The following is a 24,826-nucleotide window of genomic DNA, read 5'->3' as shown; positions in this document are numbered from 1 at the left end:
TACCTAGTCAGCAAGTTTGTGTGCTTGACAGTTTGAAGGAAAATATATTATAAAGTATATCAGCTAATAAACCATTTTAGCAACGTTCATCGACGTTATCATTCAATAGAAAAGGTGAGAATAATGCTATATAATTATTAAAGATAATTTTTACATGCAAACTAATACTACCACTCAATATTTGTATATCTTACTTAGACGGACCAGGTTGACGACTACCCTTGGTGAGTCGTTATACTCCCTAATCAAAAAGTATGGCCCTGTTCGCCGTAACTAGATATGGTTCTATTCACCCTAATTGGTAATATATAGAAAAATGGGTTCGCAACCCTGTTTAGGTTCTTCCACGATTATCATGCTAGTCATAATATCTTGAGTGAACCTTGTTGAAGATAAGAAAATCAAACTTCTGCACTTCCAACAAAACTACATAGCGTAACAAGAAATAATACACGATAGAAGTATTAAAAATACGCTATTTTTCTTAACACTTGCATCCAATTGATGATGAAAGTTGCTCTGTAATACAATCAGCGTCCAGCATTCACTCAATCTAACTGCACGATGAACTTGTAGAGACTCACAGTGAAGACACGGCGTGGCATCCGCTTCGCTGCTTCTGTTCTATAAACAAGTAAGGTGAATAACGTAACGAGTGGCCCTATTCATCCGGTGGCCCTATTCCACCGAAGCTACCCTATGAAGACAATTACATCTGCATAGTTTCAAGCATCTATAAGTCTTTCTTATTATTATTCTACAGTTGACAAATACATTTAACTGTCACTTCTCAACAAAACTGAAACAAATTAAAGCATGCAGTTAGTATTGAACAATACATGAGATTTTGTTTCTGTAGTTACGAACTGCACATACATATTTTTTTATCAAATCCTAGACGTAAGAATCTTACGCTTGATGACTTGTGTTAGCATGATAAGTTTAGAATAGATATTGCACATATATAATTGGAAATGCATTCCACCAAAATATGTGCATAGTATAACACAAATTAACCCGTTCACTCAGATTAGTAGTGTCATTATCTCGAAAGCAAGAGCTAATCAATAAATTTAAGTATTACTTTTTTGTTCGCCAAGCCCAAAAACATAACCGTAGTATATGTTTGACCGTAGCATCCATTTCTTAACATGTTGAAAAGTGCAATACCATTATCGTTTTCATTCGTTGAAGCGCGAAGTTTAGCCAGATACTGAATTTTAGAAAATAGTGTTCTGTTCTTAACATGGACACAACATTAAGTGTCAAAACTACTTCTTTATTCTTCCACAAGGTTCCTATAAGACTCCCAAGCGTTATAATTGTCTAGAAAAATGTCATTAGTCATACTCTATTGTTAACATGCCACTCTAAAGTTGGGGTATAATTAAGCACTTCGCCGACAAATCTTATTTTCTTATGATGTAAAGAGAACCAAATGTAAAGAGAGATCTTACCGGGGATACGAGGCCCATATCACCCGATGGACGGATTGAACACGTCATTGCTTGATGCGCCTCAGCTTTAATCTCAGGCAGACAAGGCTGAGACTAGACCGCAGTCCATCATGCTTCCAGGAGATGCTTACGGTCATACCAAGTGAAGTGAAGTGGAAAATATTTCACTATATTTTCAGGAAAATTTTCAGTTCGAAACAAATATCCAGAACGACTAAGTGCAGTATTAGTTCCACAAAAAGCTATAAAATATGTTAAACGCATACAAAGGGATACTATATATGATGAAACTATAATCTTCCAATAAAAGTTTTCATAAATAGAAAATATACTAATATGATTTTGTACTTGGTAATGAAAAATGAATAAAATGTCTGGGCATATATACAGTACAGGGAAAATGCATATAAGAACTAAATATGATTTATTAATAAATATACAGTATAAAAATTTCTTATAAAGAATATTATTTTATATTAGGTTGTATCTATTTTTCTATTTTTATGCTATGAGAGACGTATCGAGAAATTCCGTGTTCCAGAAATTTATGACTTTGGAACAAAGGTTTATGTATGTCTTAAATTATACTTCTAAAATATATAATCAGAGAAAAATTGCATTAAAATATATTTTGGAGAAAAAATTAAATATATAATATTCTGTGATTTTCCACCAGGAATCGCATTTATGACGAGATGCGCCAATGCACATACGCTAACCACTATATAAGTAGACATCCAGTTTCAATAGAGAAATAAAGTCGGAGATATAAACTACACTATCGATATAAAAGAAAAGAACTTTCACACTGTCTATTACTGATTTTCCACCTACCCAATCAGTATTCAATCCGGAAATTTGGATATTTCCACCGCTTCCGAATTCAATAAGGAATAACTGTCGAGGTGAAACTTATACTTTGTACGCTGTATCTACATAAAAATCCGTATACGCTTATCGCTATCTATTACCGTTTTAGCTCTATGGTAATTAATATTGAAACCGGAAAAGGTTGGTTTCTATCACTTCTGGTTTGAATAGGGGATTAAAAGAGAATATTGAATATATATTTGGAATGCTGTAACGATTCCATGAAATTCCTTCTCCCTCTCTTTTACTGTTTTGACCTGTGATAAATGGGCAGACACAAGCGTCTTACAAGATTTCTCAAAATTATCCAAGATAACACAGTTTGGAAGTCTAAAATTCACAAACGAAAATATCATACACGACTTGACAGCATACCATAGAAATTGTTATGAGGGAGAGAGAGAGATTGAGGAGACGGTTGCCAGGGCACAAATCGTCTAATAATATGCGCATCTTACTTGTTATTTTGAGATGGCGCTGACAAAAGAATGGGTACTTTCAAACAGTAGTATAGGAAAGACTTGTGTATTACATAGCAAAATTCACTCAAAGAAAAGGAAAATATTTTTTGTGAAGCACGTAAATACATCACTTGAAAATATAGACGTATCTTTACGTATTGAAGAAAGTCACATATAAAATAATACATATGAAAATAATAGAGTTAGCTCTCATTGTAACTATTTCACTATATTGTCGAATGATACAGTATAATCGGGTGTCCCACGATTGTGTTATATAGCACACAAATATTTTTTCTTCCAATTACTACAATATTAAAATAATCTTTACAAGAGTAATAACCTTCGACTTGCTTTTTAGAAAAGTTTCATTCTTTTAAACACTTCATTTGCGCAAGAACACACTAGTATACCCACTAGATACACTTACACTATACACTAGTATACAGTTTTGTGTAACTCGAAGAGTATGTACATGAATTTCCCTTGAATCATATCATTTTGTTCAGTATGTAAGAATGGCGGATCTAGACCAGGGTCGTGGGGCATATGCCTCTAGTCTTTTAAATGACATAAATAATTGAAGCTATTCTTTATATATTTTTGAAATTTTATAGTAAAAGTCTGTGTTCTATCATAGTCTGTCATAGTCTGAGTTTTGGCTACCTCCCATTTCTTAACTTCTAGATCCACCACTGGCTTGTAGTGGTCCATAGATCGAAACATGTCTCGTTTTTATGCACACTGAGAAAAATCCGTTATCCGGATAGCGGTATATTGTACAGATATACGGAATCCTTATAATTACTACAGAAATCAATACGGAGCATATGCTATCCATATGATACATACGCATTGCTCTAATATTTTACATCATGATCTTACAGAATGTCTGACATCTAACAGTCTTCCGTATATAACATATGTATACGTTGTGACATACGTCAGCTATATGTACATAAGTCTTTCTGTATGTGGGACCCTGACCACTTATAGAAAGTTCTTTCCTTCGTACGAAAAGTACGTTTTTTTCGTACGTATAGAAAAAAGAAAATACGTATAGAATATATTTTTTGAGTTATACGTTTGCAGTAAGTTAAGTTCAAAAACTACAGGATTTACACATGTAACCTACGATATTATGTACTCCACGTACGTATTTTTTTTCGCTGTGCAATATTACAGTTTAATTAACAGTCAAAAAGGTTTCATAAATTTAAGGTATACATATATAACCAGCCATTCGGTATACTGTTGTCTTTTTTGTCTATGGGCAGCAATCAGCGACGAAACTAGGCTAGTTGTCACCCGGGGCAAGAACTGGGAATGCGGCGTAGGATCGACACTGCGTAGCATCGAAACTGCGTACGATCGAAAAATTCAGCTCAAAACCTGTTTCGATCCTACGCAGTTTCGATCGTACGCAGTTTCGATCCTACGCAGTTTCGACGCTACGCAGTTTCGACCGTACGCAGTTTCGATCCTACGCAGTTGCCCTGAAATAATTTAAGTTTTAATCATGCTCTCAAAAAATATATATTTTTTTCTCTCTCTTTAATTTGTTTAATCTGTGCAGCTATAAATTAGGGTTATATTCATGGACTCCACACGACCTAAACTGCGTAGGATCGAAACTGCGTACGGTCGAAACTGCGTAGCGTCGAAACTGCGTAGGATCGAAACTGCGTACGGTCGAAACTGCGTAGGATCGAAACTGCGTACGGTCGAAACTGCGTACGATCGAAACTGCGTACGATCGAAACTGCGTAGAATCGAAACTGCGTAGATTCCAAACTGCGTAGGATCCACACTGCAGGTAGGATGGACAAGTTACAGGCGTATGGATTGAGAATCAATTATGATTTGTAATGATGACTATGTCAGAAGTGTAATACTAACTTTGAAACAGCTTCGACGGAATATAATGTAAAATAGTTATGTAATATGGAGAATTTAAAGTAATGAAGATTATGATGTATGATGAATATTGAAGGATAAGAATAATAATAATGTTTAACGAATATTTCGATTGTAAATATATTATTTCGTAAAGGCTGTCAGAAAGTTAGAGAAACAAAAGTCAGATAAAGATTCATATGCTGTTCTGTGTGGACTTGTCTGCGTAATATGAATGAAAATTTATATGATTTTATGTACAGCTTAATGACCTAATCACCAGTTATTCATATGTATGTCAACAACGTTACAATATTGTACTTCGCTTTGGGAGTTTTTCATTTGTACACTGAACCTCAAATCAATTTATAATTGGAACACGTACCCGTGGGAGTAGGAGCATTTCAATGTATTCCGTTAACATTTCACAAAAATATTTTTAACCGTAAAAGATTCGAAATTAAACTACTATTCAAATAGAGAATAAAATTACGAAAGTTTACAATTATTACTGGAAATCAATGCTGTCATCCATTTTGAACATTTTAAAAGAACATAGTTTCTAATGTATTGAAATTTCATATCTTATGAATAGTTTGAAACGTTGTAAATAGTTGTAAAGAACCTGGAGAAAATTCATCAAAGTCCTCCTACAATGGGGAAGCCGTGTTAGACATGGAGTTAGTGGATGCAAATGGTGGCATTGGAAAAGTCCGGGTCTCCCGAGCACAGTGGTGATATCAGAAACTGGGCCCCAGCCATGAGGCTCCAGAAAAATGGGGTCCCGAAGTTTTGGGCGCGGGTTGTTTCTATACGCCTATTAAACATGGAATTGTATGTGGGTGGTGAAGTTGGAAATGTTCGGGTCGTCTGAGCACAGTGTTAACGTCAGAAATTGGGCCCTTGTCTCAAAGGTCCAAAAATGGTGTCCGGAAATTTTGAGCTTGGCTTCATTATATTTTTCTTTTAAGCATGGAGTTATTGGATACATATTGTGGTGTTGGAAAGCTCCGGGACCTGAGATTCCAGAAATGAGATCCGAAAAGTTTGGGTTCAGGTCTCTTTTATTTGCCTATTTAACATGGTGTTGTACTATAGTGTTAGCGTTTGAAAGGTCGGGGTCTATTAACGAAAGCGGTAATGTCAGAAATTGGGCCTTGGCCTTGAAGCTCCAGAAAATGTGGTTCCGAAATGTTGGGCTCGAGTCCACTCTATTTCTCATTTAAGCATGGAGTTGTTGCATACAGATGGTGACGTTAGAAAGATCCGATTCCCCTCAGCACAGTGGGGTCCCAGAAATGGAGTCCCAATGTTTTGGGCATGAGCCCCTTCTATACGCCTATTAAACATGAATTGTTGTACGAAGCTGAAAAACTTGTATCTTCCTATATATATATATAAAAAACTTGTATCTTCCTTACAATTATGTATTAGATAATAATCTGAGCTCCTAAACACGTATAAAAGATACCGAAGTTATATTTCAGCAAAAAACAATTACCATAAAACATCTCTTTGCATGTGTAATGACTGAAATGTATTATAATTTGCTTCCCTCCCAAATAAATAAATAAATAAATAAACGATTACAGTCGATAAGCGTAAATCTGGCAGAATCTATTTTCCGAAATCTAAAACAAATCACACAGATTGTTTATTGCTTGTTCGAGATTGTCCACATTACATTTTCGGTCGCGATTGTACATCACATTTTCGGTTTTTCATTGTATGTAATTAACTATACCATAACAGAAATTCCCGCTACGAACAAATTACACGTTAGGTATACGCCTATGCGTCTCGTCTCGAGGACTTCTGGGCAGCAGTGGCTTAGTGGCAGAGGGTTCACACATGATGCGGGGCCCTGGTTCTATACCAACTTGCGCAAAGTGGGGTTTGTGGTGAACAAACACCGTGTGTGAGGGTTTTCTCGGAGTTTCCCTTTCCCACAACTCTTTCATTTCACCATTCCATTTATTCTCATCATCTGCGTCTCCTTTAGTCTACCCAGGATGACAGTCGGACATAAAACTTAAATATTGCATTTTCATTTTCACATTTGGAGACCCTGTATCTGTGTTCCTTGAGTGCCCCAAATGCTAAATAATAATGGGTTGGAAGGCCCATGAAGTTTAGTACCTGGTACACCCATTATCTCAACTTGCCCAAAAAAGTTAAGGGCTCAGGTTAAGTTAACGCCCCAAAACTTTAGTTTTCACACCTTATTAACTATATTGGCCCAAAAGATGAAATTTGTTAGCCCATCGATCTTTATCTCGACTAGCCCAGAAAGTTGGGAGGCTCTGGTGAAGTTAGCCCCCAAATTTTCGGCGCCTATATCACATTAACTATGGGAGAACGAAAGCTGAAATTTGGTAGCCCATCCAGCCCGTAGACAGTACTATGTAGGCCATTCATTCTCTGGACCAGCCCAGAAACTTGGGGGGGGGGGGCTCACGTTAAATTAGAGCCCGAAATCTTTGGCGCGCATATCTCATTTACCCTTTCGGGACAAAATCGATTTTGGGGTTTTTGGTAGACTTTCAGTTAATGATTTATTGCCCAAACATTGTTAGCCCGATTGATATCGTTTACGTCTTGTATTTTAGAAGAGGGACATGGCTATTTTTTGGTGTAAGTTAGATTGCAGTGTTGCTAACGGGAGGGATTATTGAAAAAATGTAGGAGTAAAATTTTTTTTAAAAAATTCCCTAGCCGAATTTCATGATTTTTTCTAGCTGGCAACACCGAAGCCACATGGGTTCAAGTCACCTAAAAAGAATTTTCTGGTATGTTGACAAGGTACAGTAAAAACCTGAAGTCGCTGGCTGCCATACAAAGAGAGAAAGAAAAAAAACTCTCTCATAATACACATGAAATTTTGGCACTTCTTACGCGTAAGAAGCAAAAATCAGCATACATGGTGGTTCACCGGCTTCCCTAATTATCCAATCGTGCTCCTCTATGGTGCGTTTTGTAGGCCAAGAATGATTCCAAACAGTTGTACGTTGGTTTGAATATAGCCAAGGACACTGAAATAATAGGGGGGAAAGGATAAATTTCCCAAAAATTTTTCACAAACAATTACAATTAACATTTTCTGTAGCTGGCAACATTGCTACCAGTCAGAAGCAAACAATTTTAAAGTAATCTTTGGCCCACCAATAATATATTCAGCTAGTATCATGATGATATCTCTCAAATTAAGCATTTTTCCTAGAAAGTCAGTATTATCCTTAAAATTATGTAATATGGTATACTGTAAGACCGGAATTGTAGTGTCCCCAATTATCCAAGTGAAACTTTTTATAGTGCGTTGTGTAAGTCAAGGATGAGGCTTCAAGAATCTGGTATGTTCGTTCCAATGTAGCCAATAGAAGAGAAGGAAATAAGAGGCAAATTTTAGAAGGGAAAAAAGGGATTTTTTAACCAAAAAAAGTCTGGAAATAAATAGTTCTATGGCTGGAAATACTGCTAAAAGACAGATGCAACTATCTTAAAATAAACCTTAGCCCACCACTAATATATCCTGAAAGTATCATGTCGATATTGAATAAACGAAGCTAGTAATTAAAAATTAATAGATTATGGTAAATATAAAAGTGAGAAAAATCAAGGATTAGAACCTTAATACGAAAATGAAATGAAATCTTTGAGTTTCACGTCCTACGGTTATGCCGGTTAGGCTAAAGTAGACGCTGATGATGAGAAATGAATGACATGGTGGAATGAAAAAGTGGAAGGAAACGGGAGAACCCCGATAAAACCCACGCACACGATGTTTAGAACCTAAATACGAATTTATGGTGCGCCTCTTAATTACGCAATTGCAACGATCTGTGCCCAAGTTTGTTCAGTAAGGACCGATGTTTGACTGACGTAGTTCACTTGCGCTCGGACGTATAGGTACGGAATTATAAACATAAACTTCGAAAATTGACAAATCTGAAAATAATTTATCTTCGCATTGAATTTGGACCCCTCCTCCGAAGTAAATTCATGTGTAGGGTACGTACCACCGTACTACGATTTTTAATTTCAGTAAAAATCCCTTTGTTTTCTTGCCCCCAGGATAACTATATACTCTGCTAGTTAATATTTTCTAAACATTTGGAGTGATGTATCGTCATATGTATAGATTAACCTCTTGCACATAGAGAATGTTTCTTTTCCAAGATTTAAATAAAACTGAAATGTTTTCCATTTCCATACAGAATTCAATTCACCTAAGATGTCCAAAGTTTGTGCGCTCACCTGCTCAGACAATTACTTCCTCCACCAACGGTTGTGCTCGATGTGGCGGCCACGAGCCTGGACTATCGCCCTGCAACGCAATTGCCACTGAAGCATTGCGCGTAGAAGGTGTGTGAGGGGAATTGTAGACCACACCGCTTGACAAGCTTTCCAAAGCCCTCTATGGTAGTGGGACGCCTTTGTGTGAGTCCTTGTTTCAGAAGGCCAAAGGCGCAGAAATCCATTGTCTACGCATCTGGTGACTCCACAAGTTTGAACGAGAAGGGTATAACATACACATCAGTCTCCGTGGCCATACGCCAATAATATGCGACAGAACTGCGAACATTATGACTGGATGCTTTGACCATGTGGATCCACACCTTCTGGGTGTCCCTGCCATACAACTGTGGGATGCGTTCTGTATAAGGGTTCCATGATGTTCGTTTGAAAGTAGTCTGCATTTATCTTGCCCTCGAAATTCACACGATGCATTGGCAACTTCCCACTGGCGCAGAAACCTGCCACCATCATGAAGCAATTCGAAAACTTCTCGCGACATTCACGGACGGACTCGCCGCGGCTCTTCGCATCATGTGGTGAATAAAAAATGGCCCTGGGCTTATTGGTGTCATCAAGGTAGATCCAGGCTTCATCCAGAGTGACAACCCACTACCATTTGTCATCTGAGAGGTACTGTTCATACAACTTTCTTGAATCTCTCTTGAATGTACCTTGGTGATAACTTATGGCCCATCGCCTTATGTCGGTTTTTTTTTTTTTTTTTTTTTAATTTGCAAATTGTCCTTTGTGAATCAACACATTGTGCTCTGAGACTTTCTGCATGAGATGGCACGTTTGCTTTGGGTTGGTGGGTTCTTCTTCACAACTGCTGCCCTGATGTTTCTCACAACGCATGGTTTCCTGGCTGGACTCCTTTCTTCTTCACTCTCACGACTTGATCTTGACATTTAGGGCCGGTGCTTTTACAGCGCTATTACCCTTCCTACTTCACACTTGATGATGTTGTTGCTGATTGCCGCACACATTTTCACAATCACTGACTCATTGCATTTTGCATCGGGAAGTGCACATATGTGACCTTCGCAATAAGGTGTCACTTTAACAGAAATACTAGCTGCTCACCACAACAACTTTCACAGCGGTGTACGTGACTCACTACTGGATTTACGGGCTACTGACTTGTGATTCCTTCTCCTACGCTGTGCTCGTTATCAGCTCTGTAAACCACCTTGGGTGAACTGACCTGTAGTATATGAAGGACTCAATGGGAGGGGTTACAAACCCCCCTCTTCGGTACGCCACTGCCTAGGTATATGATATATTTAAACGGGATGTGTTGAGTAATAGAAAAGATCTTTTCGCAAACTCTCTCTAGTGCATTTTCTATTTACAAATTGTGGTTAGGTCATTATTAGGTAAGTAAATGTAGGCTCAGAAATATGTCTCCATCATGAGACATAACAAAATGGAACGAAACTTTATTCAGCCGGCCTGTACACGGCATTGAACCAGAAAACAGAAAGTCAGCACCAATATCGAATGGTAATATTTAAACTAAACACATGTGAGCATTGACATTCATTTATGAAATACTAGCTGAAATGCCCGGTGTGCACAGGGAAATATAGTTATAGGAAGGTCTCAAGGTATACTTGAACTTAATTTCTCCTTCCTGAAATATTTTATTTTTGACAAAGTTTAAACCACTCCCAATTGAACCCCGCCCTAGGATCCGCACCCAATAAAATTAAATATAGGCCTACTACAGTCTTTTCCAGACTATTATGTCCTTGATGAATTTACCTAGAAGGAACTTACATATTAAGTTTAATCTTCCTAACATAAGTGTCTCGACAGATATTCTCCCGAGTTCGATCTCCGGTGGGGTAGATCCGCGTCTTACATAGAGTCGCTGCTGAAAGAGACAGTATTCTATACATCACCCCACCTCGTAAGATATTATAATTTTTCATTACTTCTTACCCCCTTTTCCGTTTTTAACCTTTTCCTTCCCCTCTTTCTCCCCTCGCCGCAAGATGCGCACCAAAAATTCTGTATAGTCTACGTTTTCTTCCAGACTACGATATCTTTAATAAAGTTAGTAGAAAGGAGCTTATATATCAAGTTTCATCAACGCCTTAATCTTTGACCTTGAATATCTCAAAATATCCCCTCTTCAATTTATTTGAAATATATATATATATATATATATATATATATATATATATATATATATATATATATATATATATATATAAGTCCAATAGAGTAGCACCGACATGACAAATATAAAGATGTCACACCAGGGGCATCGTACAAAAAATATTTATCCACATCCCTGCATCACCGAAAATCACGAAAAAAGCACTTTAATGCATCTTAAGTACCATTTACTCTTATAAGCTTGAAAATTAATTTTACTAACAAGGGATGTAGCTGGACTCGGACGGAAAAATCTAAATGAAACCATGTAGGTTATATAAATTATTGGGCACAAAAACCGTGAGGTCAGCCATTCCCATGTAAAAGTCTGTGTTTGTCGACAGGCGGCATCTTTGTGTTCGGATATGGGGTGAACTAATCATCTTGATACGCCTTTATAACTTTTAAGCGAATAGATATATAACGCTGGGATTCTGCACATACAAATATCAGCAGGGTGACATTTTCTGGCATACTCTTCAATACCACCAAATTAACAGTGTTGCCAACCCATCACAAAGTTATTTTTTTTTTATGGCACTACGTCAGGTTATTATAAATTTCAAATCTACATTCAAAGCAAAAACAAACCAAACCAAACTTGTTGTTCATTGTTGCAAACCGAGGACGCTACAGCAGCACCAATATTCAGGAACGTGAAAATTTTGGAGGCCTCTACAATACTAATAACTGAAGTAAGACGGACGGAACAGTTGCAAGGAATTGCATTTCCAAGGACTATTTCGAAAACAAAAATAGTGCTTAGATACGTACCATGTCTAATTACGTAGATTCTTTTTAAAGGTTGCGAGGATCATAATACTGTTTACGGCAATTTGATAATTCAAACCGTTCTGGAGGTATAATAATTATTGTTAAAGTTACCAATATTTCCTAAAATAACGTAGTCCTAGTTGCGAGAAATTTTGAAAATGACATTTTTCTTCCCGATCAAAATGTAATGTTGAAAAGCCTGTCAATAATTTTCAAAATGTACAAAATATTCCTCTCACACACAAATTCCACATAAAAGTTGTGCAATTCATATTTTCTTTTCTCAATTTAAAAAAAGCATTACATTTACCACATTAATAAAATATTGTTCACGAAACCAGTCAATTAAAAAAATAATAAAATTTACAATTAACCATATTTGCAGTGTAAAAAAAAACATATTTACAATATTTACCATAGCCAATTACACTCGGCATCATTGCTCATAATTAGGGATGCGCACGAGACGAGTCGAGACAGGATTTTCCTTACAATATTCGAGTCGAGACACGGCTCTTCTAATAGAGAAATATACATTTTTCGAGTCGAGACATCACTTTTACAGCACATTTTCAAGACGAGACAGCCACAAATCTTGTCTCGTGCGCATCCCTACTCATAATTCAAATACGTATTAAAGTAAAATAAATTGAAATGTCCCTTAAATTTTTAAAAATCCACATAAAATATACATTCACTAACATAATGAAAATGGCAGTTTAACATTTCAATCGTAGACTTCAAAGCAGCAAAAGCAATTTTCTTTTGGGTGAATTTAGGCACCCCAAGTTTTGTAAACACGTTTCTTGCAACATGTGTTTTAGCTCCCCTGGATCCTATGACCAAGGGGAGAACCTCAAATCGCTTGTTATCATGGACCTAATGTTTAAGTCTTTCATACTTAGTTATTTTCTCTTCTTTTGCCCTTACATCCATGTCATTTCCTTCAAACGTAATGATAATGTCAATTACATACTAACACAGTTATTCTCAACAATTAGGTCTTGTTTCAATTGTACATTCTCAATATCAAACTCTAGCTCTTTACCCGTCTGATAGCCTCTTAACGCGCAATGTCTTTCAATAATTTTAACAATCTGGTTATGCCTGACTATACGTCTGTTGGCATGATAAGTGATTTGGAGATACGCTCAATTTTTTGAAATTCTTAGAACCCCACTTCCTCCCCCTCTTCCCCATCGAATTTCCAAAAACCCTTCCTTAGTGGTACCCTACGTCATAAATTATACATACTGTGCACATTTCAAGTTCCTACCTTAAGCGATTTGGCCTGTACGAGGATAAGTCAGTCTGGGGGGGGGGAGGTTGTTCATGCAGAACACCAATGTAATGTATTTCTATAAAACTGCATATAAGACAAAACAACTGGAAGTTCCAAACAATAAGTAGAAGAGATTTAAATTCAAACAGATGTACTGATGCCATTAAAAATTAAAACAACATTACACTACTACAATTATCCGTATTTACAGTGATCTCCATATATATATATATATATATATATATATATATATATATATATATATATATCTTTATATCAAAGGCGCCGACTCAATGGAGCTTAGAGGGGCCGGAGCGAAATATGACTCTAGGGTAATTAGGGATGTCTCAGGGAATTTTTGTAAAAATATACTTCTGTATAAAGGAATATTGGACATTTTCGGTATTTTTGGCGTGGTTATTTTTGCACGTAGAAGATTGAAATTGTGCACAAACATTCAGCCCACCGAGTAGTATTTACCAGATTTTTTCAGATTTCTGCGTTAAAACACGGGGGTTAAGAGGGGCTAAAAGTTGAAAAAAGGGATAATTAGACCAAAAAATCCCTTTCTTCGGGATTTTCCCGCCTTAGATACACGATGGAGACATGTGAGTCATACCGTCTGAAAGGCAGTTCTATTCTGAAGAGAATGATGGGCGAAACATGACCCTAGGGTAATTAGGGATGTCTCAGGAATTTTTTTTACTTGAGATCACGGTCTTTTGCGGTAATTTGGGGCATTGTGGGGATTCTTGATAAAATTTCTCCCACCCTTAGTATTCAAGATAGAAAGTTGAAATTTGGCACACACATTCAGTCTACCAAGTCTATTTATCAGATTTTTTTGAGATCTCTACGTTCACACAGGGCCGCTCCAGAGGGGCCCAAAGTGTGAAAAAATTCTCCCTCCGAAATTTTCCCTTTCGCATCAATTTTCCCTCTTCTGGTATATGATATGGGCATGCAAGTGATACCATTTGAAAGCCAGCTTCATTCTGAAGAGAATTAGGTATGAACCATGATCCTAGGATAAATAGAGATGCAGTAGCTGCTTGACTGAAAGTCTAAAAAAATACCCCAAAAACCCCGGATCACGTAAGGGATAACAGACTTAGGGTTCAGAAGAATTACAAAGGCTAGAAACTTAACTTCTAAGAGGAAGTCAATAAGGAGTTTCCAACTACCTAAGATCAATTTCCTAGCTAGAGACTACACCGAAATGATTCACTGGAACACTGTTACACTTTCACCTCAGCCTTTGCTGCGGAAATTTGCCGATCACGAGATTTGGTCACCGATCACGAGATCAGGTGAAACAGCGGCTGAGTGGAACTTTGATAAATTCCCGTGTCACACCAAAGCATTAGAACGATGCGTGTAGCTGGTAACTGAGGCGTCACAAAAAGTTGTCGGTTTCAATTCCAGGGATGGTTTTATAAGATATTTAATGCCAAGTTTTCAAGCAAATCATTTCTCAAACTAACAAAAGAAACTAAAGACAAGTAAAAGACTGTATTTCATTACAAACTTAAGTATTACACAATCAGGAAAAATGTCTATTTCAATGGAAATTTGTCTTTTTCTAAGTGTTTTTATAAGTGTAATACGCTGCTAATAAATTGTAAAATGTATTCCTTATACATTTATTTATCTTTTCTATAATTTTCTCTATTGAAATATGACTATAGGAACTTGTTATAGAAGTTATCTGAATTTTCTCCATGTATTGGAAAAGTTACGAAAATCGTATATTTTTTTCAAGGTTTAGGGTCGTTACACTACCGCCAGACGTAAAAAAAAAAAAAAAAAAGAGAGATATTTCTTTTACATTTTATTTATCTACCATAGGGGCAAGTTTTCCGCAGAATAGCGTTTCAAACAAAGAAAAAAAAAATATTTTTTCGGCCCACCCTAATATATGAGGGTCACTACGAAAGTTTTGAGATGTGAAATAACTTAGATACTTAAAATCAATTTAACACTTACATTTTCTCAAAGTATTCACCATTATACACTTTTGCATCCTTGAAAACCACTCTTGGAAGCAGTGTTGACAGTATTTTTCTTCAAGTTTTGAAAGTTCATTCTCGTAAGCCACTACAGCTTCTTCAGGGCTGCAAAATCTCTTCCCACGCATGCGATCTTTGATCCTGGGGAACATAAAAAAATCACACGGGGCGAGGTCAAAGCTATACGGTGGATGAGTCATAAGTTTGACCTCCGTAGATTCTAAAAACTGAATTGTGATGTTGGCCGTGTGTGCGGACGCGTTGTCATGATGAAGCAGGATCCCACGCAATCCAGTTCTTGGACGCCGTTCCCGAAGCTTCTGGAAGCTTCTGGATGGAAGTTCTTAGGCACTTTTGTTAGGCAAACAGTGCTGTGCCACTGAACAGTAACAGTCCTTTGTTCTTCAAGTGGAACAGTTGCAACATGGCCAGATTTGGAGAAGAAAGTTGCGACCATCTTCTTCCCCCACATCGCGGTCGCTTCACTTTCGTGGGTGGATTTTCGTCTGGAAATATCCAAACTGTAGACTGGCGTATATTTTCAGGGTGAAATTGATAGATTCAAGTCTCATCACCAGTAACAATGCCAGAGACGTGTCGAGAATTGCCTCCATCAAATCTTGCAAGCATTTCTTCACACCATTCCACACGCATGCGTTTCTGCTGTTCAGTCAAAGTGTGAGGCACCCAACGAGATTAAACCTTCCTAAGCCGAAGATGATCATGAAGAATTTTTGTTCTGGCTGGCGATCCAATGTTCACTGTAAATTCAATATCCTTGAAAGTTGTTCGAAGATTTTCTCGAATCATTTGTTTCACATCGGCAATGTTTTCATCTGACACAGCTGTTGCCGGACGTACAGCTCTCTCTTCATCTTTAAGCTATGTCCGGCCTCTTCTGAATTCACCAAGCCACCGAAAAATTGTAGAAGGGAGGGGCAGGAACCACCAACCTTTCAATTACTAGCCGCGTGCTCTTCCGACTTAGCCACGGATGCGATGAAGAAACCGTCGCTTGTAGAGGGATAAATTCTTGAGGTCTTTTGAATTTGGCTAATCAGAGTGCTCCTTTAACCCGCGTATATTCCACGATAACTGTTCGGGATAAAATCTGCTCGCCTTGTAGACCTAATTTTATAACAAAATGACGACTGTCTATTTACTTCATTTTATAGTTCTTCCATATTCACTTTCAAATGATTGGCGCCAGTTGCCATCTAATAAAGTTGATGCGTTTGTTGCTTCTAGTACACAACCGCTTTGAAAAAGAAGCAATAAATGCATCAAACGTGGGAGATGAATTTAGAATACCTAAATGATACATGCCTAGCACATCTTGTGCTGTTAGGGTTTCTTCAGAAACATTTTGTAAAACAATTGAAAACACATCGCGCGGTTTGTATTTTGAAATTTTGCGTATACTTGGATTTGTTTAAGTATTTCTTTCTACTGTGTTTGCCTGTAGCTTCAGTTCATAAGCCTTTATAATTAGATACCCAACATATTTGGCAATCACGCAGAAAACAACACCGAAGATTCTACACTTGTGTTAATTTAACACACAGGATGTGTGTAATTTCAACTAGCGGCATTTGACACACAACTCCAAACGGAGAGTGAGTTGTTCTAACCACTTGTTTGTGTTATATTTTAACACAATCGTGCTAACACATAGGCATGTCGTTGAAATAATACAACGATTTTTTACAGTATAGGCACTTCCAGTAGAACTACAACGATTAAATTTGGCAAAGTTTTTAGCCTCCTGGGACTATATAGAAAATTTCCAAAAGTGAATATTTTCCATTTTTAGCAGCTTTAAAGAGACAAAAAACTGTGTAATTTAAATAGACTTTTTGGATGTACAAAATCTCATATTTTAGGTACCGTAATTGAAATCGGAATAAAAACTAGGAATTTTGGTATGTTAGTAGGTTTATGAGGCGCGAGGCCGTAGGATGAGAAATTTTGTATCTGGCGACAAATTCCCACCTACTTAAAACTAAACTGATTATATAAACATTCAATTGTGCCAATTGCCAAGTTCATAAAGAAATTGAAAATCACAGCAATTGGGTAAGTAAGAAAATGCTAATCCAAATGTCAATTGAAAGAAACGGAAGTCTTTTAAGTAAATATTGGCAACAACGCATTCTAATTTTAGAAATTGGTCAAAAGTTAGCAGGTTTGAAAAAAAATACAGTTTTTTTAAAAAAAAAAGAACAAAACGCGTGTTTAAAACATGAAAAAAGTGTTTAAAATGTTTTAAAGATGTTTTAAAACACACACGAAAAAGTACATGTTTTAAACATTTTGAACAGTTTAAAATATGATTTTAAACATATTTCAAAATCGTGTAATCACGTATTTATTAAGACTTTTTGCTCTTTCAACCGATCTTTTCATTTATTTTATTCTCTTTAAGACTACACAGTGTTGGGTACAGAACATTTCCGTATAGATTAGTAATTCTCAACTTATTTCATATAACGACCCCTTTTATTACACCCTCTTGCCAGTGACTCTCATACAGTAAGTATTTTCTTGGATATAGTAAGCTTTTAAGGTAGATTTTAAAACTTATCAACTATAGAGGTTTCACACAATCTATCAATATACATGGCAAAACAAAAGTCCTCACCATCCTTGTGCGTTGAGAACGGGTTGAAAGAGAATGATGAAACTTGGAAGTGGTCTGACACATCAGATGGTGCTATCAAGCATCATGGCGAACATCTGTGCTTAGTATTCGAAATTTCAAATGCAAATGGTGTCATGTTACATGAGGGCTAGAATTTTACCAGAAATGCTGTTGTGCGGTTATTTTAACCATAAAGAAAATCATTTCGAGTTACCGCTTCTAAAAGTTTTGTAGTTATGCCTTTAGGGGCTAAGCTGCGTTTCGTGGAGGCGGGTGAGATTTTTGTTGCAAAATTTGATTACTATTTCATAACACTGGTGCTAATAAAATTATTTTATAATAATAGGGCAACGTTTTCGAAAAGTAATGTTTGAAGCACACTTCATATTGTGCTAACTTTATATTTTCTGCAAGTCTATTGAATTGGTTGTTTTTTAAGTCAAAAATTTATTGACGAAAGGTAATATTTGGGGCGTTCAGAGCACAATAGATCCAAATCCATTTTCAATAAACTTCAGTTTTCCTCAGCAAATGAATTCTATTTCAAAAAATAATACTTCGCAGTCAAGAATCCAAAACAAATGTAACTAAAACCATGCGAAAAGGCGTGGGATAGTTTCATATGACAGCCGCTAGTAGGGGCGTCAGTGGAACAGGAGGGCAACCACCCTCATCCGCACCCTGCATTTCAGATTTTGGGGACGGTAAGACAGTTTTAGAAATCTTTTGATAAGCAAAGTTCAACAGAATAAGCCTGAGGTAATTACACCGAATAAATACGAAGAACATACAGATGATTAAAACTGGGAAGTTGCTTAGGTCCAATTTCCTGAATTTTAAGCAGGCCCGAAACTCGAAAGTAGAGCCACCTTTGAAATCCTTGGGTAAAAAAAAAAAGAAAAAAAAATACAAGAAAGCAATATAGGCCTATAGCTCCTTACGGCCAATGATCAAAATCTGTATTTATTCGGTGCAAGGACTTCAATTTTTAAATGTTGGACTTTGCTAAGCAAAATGTTTCTAAATCTGCATTACTGCCCCAAAAATCTGAAATTCAGGGTAGAAGACGGATGACTTCTAAACGAACGCCCCTACCTAGCGGCAATCATACAAAATTCTAGATTCCTTTTTTTCAGGTAGTTTTTCTTTCTTTCATCTCGGATTCGTGGTTGTGAAAATATGACATTTTACGTCGATGTATTCTTTTGGACACATTCTGCATTTATGTAACGTAATTATGCATCATTGACTATGACATTCGGAGCTTGACTTGTTAATCATTCCAACGCTGCAATATACACAATACAAGTATAATGTTAATATCTTAAATGTATGAGCACGGAGGGCGAAGGGAAAATTAGCCCTCCTCCCCATTCCGTCAACGCCCTTGTCTAGCGGTTGTCCTATGAAACTCTAGTCCACACGCTTTCCCGTGGTTTTTGTTTCATTTATTTCATACCCTATGCTACGAAGATATTACGTTTGCTGAGCAAAAGTGAACCTTTCTGAAAATGAACTTGGATCCCTTGTGCTCTAAATGTTGAGTTGAAGCCAAATTTATCCTGCAACCCAAGTTTGTTCGAAACATATAAAATTAGTTTGTTTAGTTTGATTGATTACAACTTGCATCACTAGCAAGGCTATATGAGACAGGGCTTTTTTTAAAGTGGGATCTGGCCCACTAATTTTGAAATTTTACGTGGGATCGCAGTCAAAATCTATACAGCAAATTCCGACGCCTCGTGCCTCTATCCTCAAAAATTAATGTTAAAAGACTGAATATTGCACCTGTAGCGTGGTACATACATACAAACAAACAAATTGAGATCAAATTGTCCCAGACCTTGACGTTCAGCACTAACGTTATAATAAGTATCACACTTGGTTAGTTACACGATCGACTGCCATACCTTGCGTTTCTCACCTGGTCTCTTCATACAAGCTATGCCAAGTTGTAAAGTTTCAAAGAAAATTTAGAACTGTGGTGGGGAAGAGGTACGAAATAAAATTTTCATAATATAATGAAAAAGATATTGTTGATACAAAATTAATTGTTACCTGAAGTTTCCAGTTGCATCTCAGCCACACCACTGACGTTAGATTCATCAGAAGCAATTTTCGGACCAACATTTTTACCATTTGTTTGGGTTTCCATTTTTGCCAAACATTGCATTTTTCATAATGATTTTCGTTCTTGGAACTAAACCACCCATTTCTTTCTTACACGTTTTGCAACAAACTCGTTTGATCGTTTACTTACCTGATTGAGTTTGAGTTACTCTAATAAATTTGTGCCGAATCATGTCCTTCTTTTCTTCACGTATAACCCATGTGAAACGATTCCATGTTGTACGGAGACAGAACTAACATGTGCTGTACAAACGAATGTTTGCGATATTTTAATTTCAGAACCTCAACGTCGCAGTGAATACAACACAACAGTTTGTTTCCGTGACAATTATTTTATTTATTTTTTAATATCAGTTCTATAAGTAGTCCAACCTTCGACTACGACACTTTCTCGCAAGTTAACTGAGAAGCATTTAAACAATACAATATACGTTAAAAATAAGGGGGAAAAGAGACAAAATAAATTGTAGATCACCAAATTGACCTGCTGTAGCCACGAGAAATCAAACCATCCACATGGGAAGAAAATAGTCTTCTGATTGGGGAGCACTTTTGGATAGTTCTCTTGCTCTGGAAGATTTTTTTTTACGAACATAAAATAAAATGCAAATAAATATATGTTTAAGACAAGTCTTCAAAATACACGTGTTTAAAACAAAATGTTTAAAACAAAACAAAATTTGTTTTAAACAAAATCAATTGTTTAAAAAAAGTTTTAATCATTTGTTTTAAATATTTTGTTTTAAACAAAACAACCCTGGAAGTTAGTAAATTTGGGACGAAGCCCAAACTAGCAAAAACTTGAACTAATTACATGAACCTTCGATTGTGCCACCTGCAAAGTCTATAAAAGAAGTGACAATTCACAGCAACTAGGTAACTAAGAAAATGTTAAGCTAAGTCAATTGAACTTAACGGCAATCTTCTGAACAAGGAATTTGCCAACTTGATCAGAAGTAGTGGCTTTTGGGGGGAGGCTTCTCCTTTCTCCCTGCTGAGACAAGACTTAGCTTTTTTGGTCCTCCTGAATAAGTCATAGTCCCCCAAGAAAAACTTCCTGGGTACACCCCTGTATGATTATTTAATTATATTTGTCGCTATTTTATTCGTCAGTTTCGTTTCTATGCAGTTTCGATCGTACGCAGTTTCGATCCTACGCAGTTTCGACCGTACGCAGTTTCGATCGTACGCAGTTTCGATCCTACGCAGTTTCGACGCTACGCAGTTTCGACCGTACGCAGTTTCGATCCTACGCAGTTTCGATTCTACGCAGTTTCGACGCTACGCAGTTTCGGTCGTATACAGTTTTGATCCTACTCCGGTTTTTCCCTATATAACTTCAAAAAAATACTATTACTTAATATTCTGTGATTATAAAATAATTGTTTTTTTTATTGTTCGATCATATGACCTTATCTGTTTTCGATCCTACGCCGGTTTTAGTTTCGATCGTACGCAGTTTCGATCGTACGCAGTTTCGATCCTACGCAGTTTCGGTCGTACGCAGTTTCGATCGTACGCAGTTTCGATCCTACGCAGTTTCGATCGTACGCAGTTTCGATCCTACGCATGTAACCCCAAGAACTCGCCTTAGTGCCTCCCGCTGACCAACCAAACCAAAATACTCCCCAACTACACCTGATATTGGCATCACATATTAAACATCCGATTCCATCTTTTCTTCAAGTGGTAGAGTTTGATTTCAAAATTCCAGTACCTAATTTAATTTTTACTACAAGAGGAAACACCAAACTAATTAGTACTTAATTGCCAAAGAATCTGGGAGTAGCATCTTGGAATATTTTTAGTGTTATCATAATAACTGCAAAATCACAATGTTTGTGGAATTGTATCGTGATGTGCATATGTGTTGAATAAATCATTAGTTTGTTGCTTTAGAATAGAATATTTAACATGACAGTCAAACTATTTTTTCGAGTATTAAATTTGAATATTTTGCAAATCTCTTAAATCGATGTAAGTTAAATGAAAACACAGAACGCTGAAACTAAAATTTAACTTTGTGAGCTCTTTTTGGCAGAAAATATATTTCAATGTCCTCAAAAGATAGTTTTTAAGCTAACTTATGCTTTATGGATATGATTCTAAGGTATGTGAGTCACTGTTTTCCTGTTAAGTTTCTGAGATAATTTTTTATGATCTTTAGTTTGCCAAAGCCCCTTTTCTTGTCTTGTAGCGAAAATAAATATTTGTCCACTTTTGCCCCTCTCCCGTAATCTGACGCCCGTGGCAGCTACGTTTGACCCCTTTAGTTACGTCACTGGCGGCAAAACATTAGATCTCGCGTTTCCGGTGGGAGCTCATGAGGTTCGAAATCCACGTTAATCAGTAAACCCACATCCCATGTAGCCTCTCTGCTGAAAGGGACGCTAAACTCAAAATCAAATCATTAAATCTCGTCCTTAAATATATCATTTTTGGACATTATTGTGGATGCTAATAATATTCTGGAGATAACACCATTGCAAAACTCCTGATTTGGAACCTAGATTAAACTTTGACACTGGAAATATGTTTCATATCATTGACGCTGAAAACTAAAGTTAAATTAGAATCTAATCAAATTAACTATTGTAGATATTTTATTGTCTTCCAGACCGGATCTTTTTTTTTTTTTTAGTATCTTCAGTTACCAAATACATGCCACATTGATGAATAAAGCTGATGAAGTGATACAACATGTGCAGGGTACGGCAGCGTTCATAGCGTAATATTAATAACACACTATATGGAAGTAATTGTTTTTATTTATTACCCTTTCTATCAAATAGAAGGTACAAGTATGCCAATTGTTAATTTGTAATGCAATGTTGAATTAGGTTAACTAACATTTGAATATAACTTCGTTCGAATGATGTCCCCGTTGCACAATACATTCATCTAAGCGGCGTTTTTAAGTTGTTCATAACTCATCGAAATATATTGACTGGAATAATGCCAATGAGGTTCTGATGCGATGCTGCAATTCAGGATTGGTAGCGCAACGTGCTCGGAGTTTTTTTTTTTTTTTTTTTTTTTTTTTTTGCTTGAGGTACCTTCAAATAAAGAAATCAGCACATGTGAGGTCGGGTGACCGTGGTGGCCAGGAGATGTTATCATAACGAGAAATTACTCTCCTCGAAGAGGTATGTCGCAAGAAAACCATGCTAATTTCGGCTGTATATGAGATCTCTCCGTCTTGTTGAAATCACAATTGGTCCATATCCACATTCAACATCCGTAACTGAAGTACAAAGAAGTCTTGCAGCATCCTCAGATAGCGTTCACTGGTGAAAGTTACAGCTGCGCCTGTATCGTCCTAGAAAAAATAAAGCACAATGATTGTAAAGGAAGGAACACCACACCACACTGTGGTATGAGACTGTGCAAAGGCTTGGTGTGTAGTTCATTCGGATTTGCATCAATCCAGAACGCAAATTCTGTTTACTCACGAACTACATACTCGAAATGCTCTTGCTACATACTCGAGACCACCTGGAACTTTCACATGACGCCCTACGTTGAAATTTTACCTGAATAGACACCCATCACGGTTATAACTTTCAACGACAAAGGCACATTGCTGTGCACCCTACCAATCCATGTCGAACTAACAACCAAAATGGCAGCTCAGTGGTACACGAACACTGCACGAGATTAATCGCATTCATACATTACGCCATTATACTACGCGAGTCAAATTACGCTATGAACGCTGCCTCACCCTTTATAGTGTATTAATATTTCGATGTAATAAAGCTATCAACATGAAATTTCTTAATAATTTACACTTTTCTACAACAGCGTTTAATCTCTAATAAAACATTAATTTTATTCCACAGGTTTCGTTATCGAATGCGAAAGCCGTCGTACTGTCAGACGTACAGTTAGAACTCTCCGGATACTACAAGTGCGAGGTATCTGCAGATATTCCATTTTTTCACACGGATATACAATCAGCTCCAATGATAGTTGTGGGTAAGTTATCAATATTTATTTTTACTTTCTAATTACAAATATATATTATAACTTTTTTTGATTGTTGTCAGCACCACGAGGAATGTTGTATTAATCGAATTGTCATTAATCGGGATAAATAATGAGTGAAAATGGATGGTTTCCAAAATTTTTCAAAAATATTAAAATTAAATGTATGAAACTTAAGTAAAAAATGAAGTTCATTTATAGAAAGCACGATTTATTTTGGTTTGTTCAAAACAAATTAGACTGTACACAATTTAAAAACAATGTTATACATTCGGTATGTTAATTCTCGTTGGTTACGAATTCAACACTCTTCAGTAAAACCAACAGGGTGTTGATACTTGACAACGCGATGCAGTGCAATCAGCTGAGAAAGTGTAGCGATGGTGCGAATACGGCTTACCTTTGAGCAACGAAAGAACATTTTGAAATGTTCAAGAATATGTGTGAAGTGCAACGACAATGGAGAAGATCAGACTGGCTTTGCACTGCATAAATAAAGTGCTGTCGCAATCATGTGTTAGATACATTTTCATACTCTAGATTTTTATTGGTGGAGGACCGTGGAGAACGTGATGTACAGTGAGAAGTCACAGCCATTAGTGAAATGGGTGGTAAAGCAATCCATGTGGCTGCTCTGGAAGATGTCACCAGAAAGATGAACAGCGTATCAAAAGTGTTTTGAGAATAATTTTCTTTCTTTTTTCATTTTGAGTATTTATTGTAAATGCACGAAGGAATTCATATTTCCGCTGCATTTTTTCCTTTGTATGGTCGTAATGTTCACAGTAATACAACTATTCAATTTTAAAGTATATACAGTACATATTTTTGATTAGCTCGATATGTGAAGTCTCCATTTC

The 24,826-nt window shown here is 36.7% G+C and overlaps 1 protein-coding gene across 1 annotated transcript in view; it reads left to right on the top strand.

Annotated features, from left to right (window-relative positions):
• The window catches only part of LOC145661471 (uncharacterized), a 551,403-nt gene that overhangs the window by 220,963 nt on the left and 305,614 nt on the right, over positions 1–24,826 (top strand). The window contains exon 3 of the mRNA XM_081726783.1: positions 23,822–23,957. Coding sequence (XP_081582909.1) covers positions 23,822–23,957 — 136 coding nt within the window. The remainder of the gene's footprint in view (positions 1–23,821; positions 23,958–24,826) is intronic.

The sequence above is a fragment of the Thermobia domestica genome, chromosome 10, assembly GCF_964235325.1.
Source record: "Thermobia domestica chromosome 10, izTheDome1.hap1.1, whole genome shotgun sequence".
Taxonomy (NCBI): domain Eukaryota; kingdom Metazoa; phylum Arthropoda; class Insecta; order Zygentoma; family Lepismatidae; genus Thermobia; species Thermobia domestica.
Note: the sequence above shows the minus strand (reverse complement) of the source record. Positions and strands in the feature narration are given on the sequence as shown.